General features: G+C 45.2%; 1 protein-coding gene across 2 annotated transcripts; it reads right to left on the reverse strand.

The window, feature by feature from the left end:
- Positions 1–3,879: 3,879 nt before the first annotated feature.
- Positions 3,880–10,238, reverse strand: CTLA4 (cytotoxic T-lymphocyte associated protein 4). Of its 2 annotated transcripts, XM_073218311.1 has the most exons (4): positions 10,000–10,238; positions 6,971–7,318; positions 6,405–6,514; positions 3,881–5,090 (listed from the first exon to the last, which is right to left on the reverse strand). In XM_073218311.1, exons 1-4 carry the CDS (start codon positions 10,106–10,108, stop codon positions 4,986–4,988), a joined length of 672 nt encoding a protein of 223 aa, XP_073074412.1. In that variant the 5' UTR covers positions 10,109–10,238; the 3' UTR covers positions 3,881–4,985. The 2 variants fall into 2 exon arrangements, with proteins under 2 accessions (XP_073074413.1, XP_073074412.1); XM_073218312.1 differs by lacking the exon at positions 6,405–6,514 and having other exon boundaries at positions 3,880–5,090.
- Between the last annotated feature and the right edge of the window lie 244 nt (positions 10,239–10,482).

Raw genomic sequence — 10,482 nt, forward strand, 5'->3', positions numbered from 1 at the left:
ACTAATATCATGTTTTTAAAACAGTGTTGGTTTCTATGGTAACCTGATTGTGTATGATAAAAAGAGCACGTATCGTTTCACTGGGTGGTTACCTGACTTCCAGCAGAATTTCAACGCTTTCTCAGCATAGTGCAGGCATTGCTGACAGGCTCCTGGAAGAGGTTTGCTTTGGGTTTTTCTCCACAGCATCCTTCTGTAGGATTGCTGAGGACAGGCTGTCTCCTGAGAAACTCGGGCTAGTACCCTGGAAGGTTAAGGGGGAGACAGGAAAGGTGGAGCCCAAGCTACCATCAGTGATAATGGTCACATCGAGGCAGTAACAGAGCAGCTGGGTGGAGGTGGAAAGAAAAGCAGGTTTCCTGGGGGCAGCCTGGAGTGGTGGCAGTGACGCCCCAGAGGCAGCCTGGGAAGGACAGCCTCCGGGGCAAGAAGGTTCACAGGGCCACCCACTGCAGCCTTGGTATGAAACCTGCCTCAGACCTGTCTAGTGACCTGCTTCTCAGCCAGGTTCAAATCCTGCCCACTTTGTGAACCTGAACAAGTTTCCTCATGTCTCTGAGCCGTGGTTTCTTCTAAAATGTGAAAATAATTTCCCAGGTCCCTTCTCCAGTCCTAATCATCTGTGATGGTAGAACCCTGAGTTAGATTGGGAATTCTGAAAGTGTGATCCAAAGACTCACTGGAGAATTAATCCCCAGGCCCTGCCTCTGATGTTATACATGAGAAGCTTGGCGTCTGGAACACCTCAATCTCCCTTTTCTCCAAATGCTCCAGATAATTACTGTTCATGATAACGTAAGAACAACTACAGCAGAGCACACTCACGAAAGTGATGCCCTCCAAGAAGGGACTGAATGTCAGGCTCCTTGCCATTTAGACAGAATGGGTCGAACTCTCCTAAGAGAATCGTTTAGAAGATTAACAGCTGCCTCCTTTGTCGGACCCATTAGGCACCAGCGCCTGGGAGAAGGGACAGGAGATTGTACTAGAATCGAAACAGCAGCCAGAGTCTCAGGTTCTTCCACCCAGAAACTTCTGGAGAGGGGTCTCTAGCATGTGTTTTATTCACACCACATTAGAGGGACCAAGTTTCCTGCTGATAGTGTTGTCAGATCAAATACACAAGACATCCTTTTGTGGATTTTGTTTTTTTGGCTGAACCTGGCAAAACTACCTAAAACCCCTATCCCGGTCTATAGGCAATGACAAATGAGAAAAAAACGTCTAAAATAAAACAAGACTTCTCAGGCACCTGAGTCGTGGTTCTAACCAGGTGCAGAAATAAGGCAATAGGAACAACTTTACAGAGAAAGCCATTTCTCTTTTGCTTTGAGATCTCCTAATGCAATAACTTCAATTTATAAATTCTTAAACTTCTTGACTGGCTTTGCTCCAGTCAACAGCATGATGACATCACCATTTTCCAAGTTCAGTCCAAAGTAAATTAAGTGGATATCAACTGTGGAGATGGAAGAAGGCTCAGACTCAGTATAAAAACATAGTCACTTTTAGCAACAACCTACAGTTCAAAAAAGAGAGAGTAACAATGAGAATTTGTTCCTTTCCCCCTCCTCAAAAAAATAAATAAAGATTGAAGACTGGGTTGAGGTAAAAGTAGAATGTGGGGGGCGTAACAGCCAGCTGGAGTTTGCATTCCAAAGTCTTCAAAGTTTAAGCCAAGAGACAGACAGACCTACACATGGGCCTGTTGGTCAAAGGGGAAAGAGATTAGGCTGAGGCCATCTAAGAAAACACAGCCAGATTTTGTATAGAAGACAGTTGTCCTTCCCATAGTCCTGGATGTCCTGGCTCCCCAACTCTTCAGTGCAATTATTTGAGCATCTACTGTGTGCCTAAAGCTGTGATGACTCCAGTTTGGGAGAAGTTCCCACTCAAGTTATGGAGAAAAGACACCCACATTTGAAATTATTAGAGATGAAACCAAGTATAGCTGTGAAACAGAAGGAGAAATTCATGTGGGCTTGAAGTGTCAGGAATCTGATGGTGGAGGCAAGGCAGAGTTTGAGATGAGTCTTGATGTATGCGAAAATGAGGGATAAAGATATTTAGGGGTGTGAAATAGGAAACGGGGAGTAGAAGATATGGAGTACCATGTTGGAAGAAGGGAGATGAGCAGAGGTATGTGCTGAGAACTGGTGGGAAGTGAGGCTGGCCCAGGGAGCCCCTGACAGCTCTACCCTGCTCCCCTCTTCATTCCCATTCCTACATGAGACCAGCGGCTCCAGGGAGAAGGGTTACAGTGTCCAAACTCCCTCTCCTAAGTGGGGGCCAAGCCCTATTTAGATTAGTGGAGTCTTGAAGCTTCCCCAGGACTCTGATCCCTGGGGAGACAGTGATGAAGGCTGAAACGCCATGAAACAGCTGGTCCTCCAGCTTGGGGGCAATAGCCCTCTCTGAGTAGTGCAGGCAAAAGATCTATCCTCCTAAGCCAAGTGGGGATTAGAAGAGGCTTTCATCTGGTGTCCAGATGCCCCCCTATTTGCTTTCTCCCTTTTCAGTGGAGACCTGAATCACAGATTTTCTTGCCCATTTCTTCTGCCATAGGGGAAACTTTTTTGAGCTAAGAGGTATTTTATTTTTTTCCAGATTGAAACTGAGTGAAGAGAGCCATGATTAACTCAATGAATACTAGTGGTAGAATTTCAGGTAACAGTAGAGGAGATACTAAGTTTATGTAAACTACTACATTGTCTTACAGTGTCTGAAAGATACCTCAGAGGTCCCTTGCCTAAGGCCCTCCCTGTCTTTCAGATCTGTCATCAATCATGGAAAAGGATGGTCTCTCTAAAGACATTTGAAGGAGTAGAATGGTATCAGGCTGCACATGGGGCTCCTAAACTCTTCTTTCTTCATGGCTTCCAACCAAAGGCCAAAGGAGCAAGAGGTACAGCCTTTCACATAGTAGGAGCTTGTTCTAAGTCATTGCTATTGCTGCATTTTGAAAGTCGTATTCATTTTTATTTAACAGATTTTCATGGAATGCTGACTATGTGCTATCTCATTTGCCTGTTAGCACTTGCGGGGGTTGGGGGGAAGGTAAAAAAAGAGACAGAGCGATAGTGAGCAAGGAAGAGGGGAGAGCTGCCTGTGCAGTGATGCCCAATCCTGGCAGGTATGAGAAGCCCTGGGGGGCTTTGTTGGAAGAGCAAACTACTGGCCCCATCACCCAAAGACTCTGATTCAGTGCATCTGAGTTTAAGCACTTGAATCAGTGTTTTTAGTAAGTGACTCTGTCGATTCAGTTACAGGTGGTCCCTGGCCATACTGAGACAATAACAGAATGTGGAGGTCAAGAATCAGAAACCTTGAGGGGAAACCAGGCAGGCTGAGGCTACACACTGGTTAACCAAGAATCACAGAGGGCTCAGTGGGCCAGGCCCATGCCTGCCTGCCGAGAGCAACACAGGTGTATGTCCCCATGTTTGTGAAATAGTCCGTTTGGAAGCCACAAGGAAGAACTCCATGTGCCGTGGAAATAGATTATATGGCTGCAAACAACACAGTTAACAACACAGGAATTACCATGACAACTGCAGTCTCTACCCGTTGAGCTGAGAAAGATGTGGGGAAGAGAGAGGAGGTGAGGAACCTATGCTAAAGAGTGTGCTGTGTGACATAAAGGACTGCCCTATCTGGACTAACCCTCATTCCATCTCAAACAGCTGTGAAGAATGCACAAGGAGAGAGGAACAATTCCTTCCCAGAATGTCCTGCAGGTAATGGCTGGTGGACAGCTGATTATGAAGCATTATTTTTCCTCTGGGTTTTTTTCTGTTTGTTCTCAGTATTTCTAATGTTGGAGACTCTATCAACAGCCAAATGAATGAAGTGAAAACAAAAACACAATACTCAGACACAAGGAAGATAAAAGATAATTCTGGAAAACAACCACTACAGATTTTTATTTAATTAAAAATATTATACATGTTGTTGCATTTTCATGGAAAATATTGAGTTAAAAAACACCAACAGTGTTAGTTTTCAGAAACCTTCATTACCCCATTCTGCCACCTGCTGCTTTTTCTGTCCATGGCATTAACTATGCTTAAGGAATCAGGGACCCCATGGACTGAGATCCCTTGAAGTTCATACCTACATGACTCCTGAAATGAGTCACTTCTTGACAATGGTGTTCTATCCAGTTAATTCAGATGCCACCAACTTTGGCTTCCTTGCACACCATTGAAAGGAGCCAGCATAAAAGTCCAAACACATGTCAACACCAATTCAGCCCAATGTGTCTGCAAGAATAGGTTATGGCCTCATTCCAGCTTCCAAGCTGGTTAGCAAGTGACCTTATATTCTCCCTGGTGTATTAGTGTCCTGAGTCCCTCCACAGAACTTTCCCAGAACCCATGGTGGGAAGACACTGCCATATAGTGTTTATATTCAAACCATCAGCAAATACACAAAAGCACATGTGACCCCCATGCACAATACTATCAGATAAAAAATGTATATTGGTACAATACAACTTTTGGTATCACTGGCTAAAATACAGCCACATGAGTATTTGTGAAGTCCTCTTATAATTATTTGTTAAGAAAAATAACACGGCATAAAAATTTAACTTGAAAACATCATTTCAGCTACACACGTCTCGTGTGAACACAAGGTGTGTGCAGTAGGTCCTCTCCCTTCCTTTGCTGCTTCTGCTAGACCATTCCCTAACACATCCTTGATCCCATGATCCCACATCGTAATGCTACATCCCCATATTGCTCCCAAGTGATGCTTTTACTAAAACTGGGTCTGATGCGACAGAAACATCCTGGCTCTGTTTCTAACTCCTTTGTTTTAAATTGTCGTACATTTAATTTGGCTTTGGCATCCAGTTTAGTATTAAAGAGAGATGAATCCTCCCAAAATACACAAATAAATGAAAACAGCTGGAATAGCAAAAAGTCAGAATTGCTTCAGCTCTTGGAAGCTGGAAAGTGTTCTTTCTTCTTTATAAGGGCGTCTCAATTGATGGGAATAAAGTAAGGCTGAAATTGCTTTTCACATTCTGGCTCTGTTGGAGGCATTTTCACATAGACCCCTGTGGTAAGAGGGCTTCTTTTCTTTAACTGCCAAACACAAAAAGGAACAGTAATTATTATTGAGGAATACAGAAACCATTTCTAATCATAATAGGACTCAACTAATATTTGGTTCCTACCCTACAGAAAAATGGTGGTTCACAACATACAGAATTGTAAGTTCCAGGAGATTTTCCTGATTCACCTATTATGATTCATATTAGATAAATAACTATGCTAGTGATATAAAATAGCAATCATTTTCCCTGACAGGAAAATTGGAGAAAAAGACTTTGAGAAAGCATTTGAAGAACGCCCAAAATGCCTGTGATAATTGACTGGCTCTTGTCTGTGAGGGGACAAGCTTGATAAGATGATAAACCTTAGTTATTCTGTGTGAGAGTTGTATTTCCCTCTCATCTCCACTCCTCATACATTTTTATTACTTTTTCTCTGTCTGCATTAGTTCCCAGTTTTTATCACCTCAGTAAATGGAGGCCTTGACTACTAGTCTGTGTGGTCATTTGTAATGAATGAGGTAGGAAGATGCCACAGAAACAGAGCAGGTTGAGTAGAGGATTTCAGAATAGAGTATGCGTGCGTGTGTGAGTGCGTAAGACAGGGCAGAGGAGAGGGAGAGACTGAAGGAGAAAGAGGGAGGGGGAAGCAGGGAGGTGAGGAGAAAAGGGGGCGGGGAGGGAGCAGCTTGTGATGACACAGCCAGGCAGAGGCGGCTGAAAGGACTGTCAGAAGGAAATCCTGACAGGAAGCCTGATGGCAAGCCTCCCTCTCTTCCCCCGGCAACTGCAGGAAATACATTGGGATTCTCATTCACTGGGCTGGAGGGGAGGCCAGGACTTCCCACTGAAGTAGACTGGGTGGGTGCCCAGGGAGCCCCGTATGGGTGTTCTATGGACAGCTACAGCTTGGACAAGGCAGGCACAAATGGGATGGCACCAAGAGGTGGCATCCATGTGAAGCAGAGGGACATTAATGGGGAGACTAAAAGCCACCCAGGTGGTCCTCTCTAGCATTTTGTCCCACCTAATCTTGTGTTTCAGGGTTAAGTATAATTTTCTTGATGATAAAGAGCAAAACAGCTGCCCTATGGTGTTCAAATGGTTACTCAAACTGAAACCCTGTTCAGAAGCACAAAAACATTCAAACACAGTATCTAAGATATTAGTCATCCCGAAACCTCAAAGGCCAATGCCAAGGGTTCTAGTGTGTCTTTACCACTGTCCTTCCTCTTCTGCATTTATTGCTCCATCTCAAGAAAACTGAACTGAACAGCATCCTTCGGTCAGTTATCATCATTAACGTATCCCCACCAGGACTGTGCGTCATCAGCATTGTGCTCACCATTCTACTCAAGGAAACAGCTGTGATGAGGAAGCTGTAGAAAAACAGTCCTGAGCTGACTGCTGCAAGGACCCAGAGGAGGAAGTCAGAATCTGGGCACGGCTCTGGATCTGCAACGAAACGCAAAGCAGAGTTTCCTTGAGACACCCTTTAAAATATGGGGCTACTGCCCGCCAGTGGAAAAAAGAAGTTCGAGCCGCAGACCTTGAGGTCCACCCCTACCTAGTCCTGCCAGCCCGTGGGTGAGTCCAGCTATCAGGGCCAAGGAGTGTTATAACAAAGGCCCAAGGCCGAACTCCACAATGGCTATCACTGCAGAGTGAGTGCCCCAGCCTGCAGGCAGAAAAAACTCCTTCCCCAACCCATTTTATTGTATAGTCAGAAAGCTGTTTGGATCGTTGCTCATACTAAGTAAGCAGAACTACCATGAGATATGCCAGAGAACTCGTAAAGAGAATTTCCATAACCCTAAAAATGAACCTCCTGAAATTTAAGACAAAAACAGTTTTCACGCAAAGAAGACAGGAATGCTGAAGGTGTCAGCTTAGTGATATGGCTCTGCTTACCAATGACGTAAATCTGGGTTCCATTGCCCATGCCTGCATAGTAGGGTGGTGGGTACATGAGCTCCACTTTGCAGATGTAGAGCCCTGTGTCTATGGCCCTCAGCCCTTGGATGGTGAGGTTCACTTTGTTTCCACTGGAAGTGCCAGTGCAGGCGGAGTCATCCAGGAAGGCCAACTCATTGTACACTGTGTATGTCGCAGCGCAGACTTCAGTCACCTTGCTGCCAGCCTGCCGCAGAACTGACACCCGGACCTCGGCGGCTTTGCCTGAAGGCCCATACTCACACACAAAGCTGGCGATGCCTCGGCTGCTGGCCAGCACCACTGCAGGCTGGGACACGTGCATGCCTAGTAGGGGAAAGCCAAAGGGGGCTCAGTGAACTCAGTTACCCGCAGCCAGGCCACGAACAAACCAGGGGCCAGGGAAGGTTTAGCTTGGATGGGCAGCCTTCAGCTCCACCTGCCAGGCCTTCTCTGCCCTCTAACAAACCCATCGCCCACCCCTCCCCCTCCCCTGCTCCACCCACCCCAGCTTCCCCTCCATCTCTCACTGTCCTGCAGTTACTCTCCATAAAGGAGGTGCCTTACTGGAAAATGCTTTCTTGAAAGCAGTTGTCTGGGGCTGGAGAGCATTGATGTGACAAACTGAAGGCCTGGCTCTACCATGAAATATGTGGTTTGGGGCAAGTCGTGCCTCCCCAGTAGCCTTCATTCGCCTTCACATGCAGTGAGGGGTGGTGAGATCAGATGATATCAGCTGATATCAGAGGTACTAGAATATCTCTAGTATTCTAAGGTGCTAACGGAACTGTAGGAACTCTGGCTCAGGAACGATGATGAGTAGTAGGGGTAATTTTGGAGGCTGGTGCACAGAAACTTGCCTTATCCATCAAAGCATACCTCACAAACCCCTGCCATGTTTACCTGGCCCTGTACCTCTATCACCCACGAGAAGCTGAGCCTTGACTCTGTGCTGGCTGCCTCTTTCCTGGCATTGGTCTCAGAGACTGAGGGATGCTGCCAGAGAAGGAAGCCACAGAGCAGAGGGCTCCAGGTCGTTTCCTCTGGAGGCTGAGGCAACCCTGCTGTCAGCCTCTGTGGGCTTCCCCTGCCCCCGCTACTCCCTCTTCTGCTGCCTTCTCTCCTTCCTTTGAGCACTCTGTGCTCCTTTGTTCTTTTCCCTCTGGCTTCTACAGGAAAAAGGAGGCCAGCCCATCATAGCAAAAAGGCTCACATCTTATCAGACATAGTGGCCTCATGTCAAATTGCTTTCCTATAACTGACCTGACCTCTCCCCAGTTGACCATACAAGCAACACCCAACACTTGGATTGAAACATGTCACTCATTCTGCTCAAACCCTTTGATGCCTTTCATACTATTGATTGAATATTATTCATTTTGTTTGTTTTTACAATGTCCTCCTCCAGGATCCAGTCCCGACCTGTCACTCCAGCTAGAGTTGCTGGGACACTTCCTGCATGAATCACTACACTGAAGACACCAGTCATTTCCCACAAGTACCTGTGTTGAGCGACATGTGTCCTCAGAAGAGGGGACAATATGGCAACAGCCAATGCCATGGTTAACCCAGCAGCCCTGGCTGGCTGGACAAGTCTCCTTCCCTAACCCCTGCTGTGTCTGTCAGAGATGCTCCCTGAGGAACCTTCTAACTCCTCGTGTCATACTTCACCATGTTCTGCCCTGTATTAAAGTTGTTTGTGCCCTGATCACACCTCCCCCACTTCTGCCTTTATAAACCCCTGGGAGTAGCCATTACATCCTGCCCCAAGGTGCACTCCATCATCTTTATTGTATTGACTCTAAGCCTAAAGAAGAACAACTTTCCTGGCCTCCACTGAAGGGAACACCCCATTATCACCATGAAATCTGGTCACACTTGATTTTCGAGGATCTATCATGGGAGGATCCCAGTCATGGGGAAAAAATTCTCTAAGAGGTAATTGTAGTACTTTTTCTAAGGTTATTTAGTCTTTACCTGTTCAAAACGTGTAAAATAAGAAAATGTACATAAATATTTCTTATCTAATAAAAGTTAAATCATTAAATACCTTTTGGGCACCTACTTCATACAAACCACATGGTTTTTTAAATGAGAAGTTCTTCAAAGAGATAAGGTTGTAATGCACTGGAAATGCTGATCATTTTGTACCTTGTAACAAACCTGGTATCACCCTCTAAAGAGCTTTATTTCATCTGAAAACTGCAGAATCTGCCTCTGAAGTTCACAGGTAGGTCCAGCCACAATTAAGTATTTTATGCCACACAGACTGATGGCTTATACTTCTTTCTTCCTTCTTATACTTCTTTCTTCCTTCTTTCCTTCCTTCCTTCCTTCCTTCCTTCCTTCCTTCCTTCCTTCCTTTCTTTCTTCTTTCTTCTCTTCTTCCTTCCTTCTTTTTTTTGTTTTATAATTTCAAACTGCTTTCATGTCTTACATAATGAGCTAACTAGTTTATAGAGTTGATTAAGAGGACTTAAAAACTTGAGTAAAAAAGGCTTAAATTTTAAACAAGCTGACTAGCTTGTTTATAAATTAAATTAGAGGACCTCAAAGCCTTGCATTGGGTAGGAAAGAAACTCCCCATGATTTGCTTAAATCAATGTTGTTGTTTTTTAAAGGGAAATCTTGAACTCATTGTAATTCCAAGCTCAGAGGTATTCAGGACTGTGCATATCTTTCCTCTCCTAAGTCATTTAATTTCACAGTGTTTTCTTCCAATCTGATTGAAGTGTCTGAAATTGCTCATGTCTTCCCAACCAACTCAGATATAATCATTAGGCTGCTATTCAACGCCTGGAAGGCTGTTCTGAGTTGTCTCTCTGCTCATTTGCTTCTGCCAGCTGCCCCCTGTCTGCCTTTGATACAGAGCTATTCAAACCAGGAGACCAGAGTTTTACCTTTAGCTAAGGCTTTGCTATAAATCACTGCCCTTGAATGCTGAAAGAAATGAAACCCAAGTGGGAGAAACACCTCCTCCACCTTCATGCTCCAAAAGCCTCACTCACCTTTGGAGAAGACGGGGATGAGGAGAAGAGAAAGCAGAGCAGTACAGGGCCCAGTCCTAGACGCCAGATGCAGCAGAGCCCAAGGCCTCTGGAATCCACTGCAAGCCATGGCTTTATGGGAGCCGCACTCAGACCTTCAGGAAGCAGAGCGAAACCTTCCAGGACCCTGAATCTTTGACATGTGTTTGAACCCACACAGAATCAAGGACTTTATATAGCTGGCTTTGATCCCAGGTATGTACTACACATGTGCACATACAAAAGGCACCTGAATAGAAAGCCTTTTTGTTTTGGTTTTACGAGAAAGGAAGCCGTGGGTTTAGCTGTTACGTCGAAAGATAACCTCAAACACTCAGAGTAAAACTGAACAAAACAAGCCAATCCTTGGATGGAAAATGCACTCAGTTTGAAACTGAAGCCTCTTATTCACTTTGAGGATAACTGAATGGAGATGTGGAGAATTCCCTGGAGTGCAAGCATCTC

Source organism: Manis javanica, chromosome 12, assembly GCF_040802235.1.
Source record: "Manis javanica isolate MJ-LG chromosome 12, MJ_LKY, whole genome shotgun sequence".
Classification (NCBI taxonomy): Eukaryota; Metazoa; Chordata; class Mammalia; order Pholidota; family Manidae; genus Manis; species Manis javanica.

Bases quoted from the DNA above. Each gene is read 5' to 3' on its own strand.
- CTLA4 (XM_073218311.1), bottom strand. From the start codon at position 10,108: ATGGCTTGCAGTGGATTCCAGAGGCCTTGGGCTCTGCTGCATCTGGCG. The intron at 6,515-6,970 runs GTAAGCAGAGCC...GTTTCGTTGCAG, and splicing joins AACCCAGATTTACGTCATTG to ATCCAGAGCCGTGCCCAGAT. The intron at 5,091-6,404 runs GTGAGCACAATG...TGTGTTTGGCAG, and splicing joins CTGTTTCCTTGAGTAGAATG to TTAAAGAAAAGAAGCCCTCT.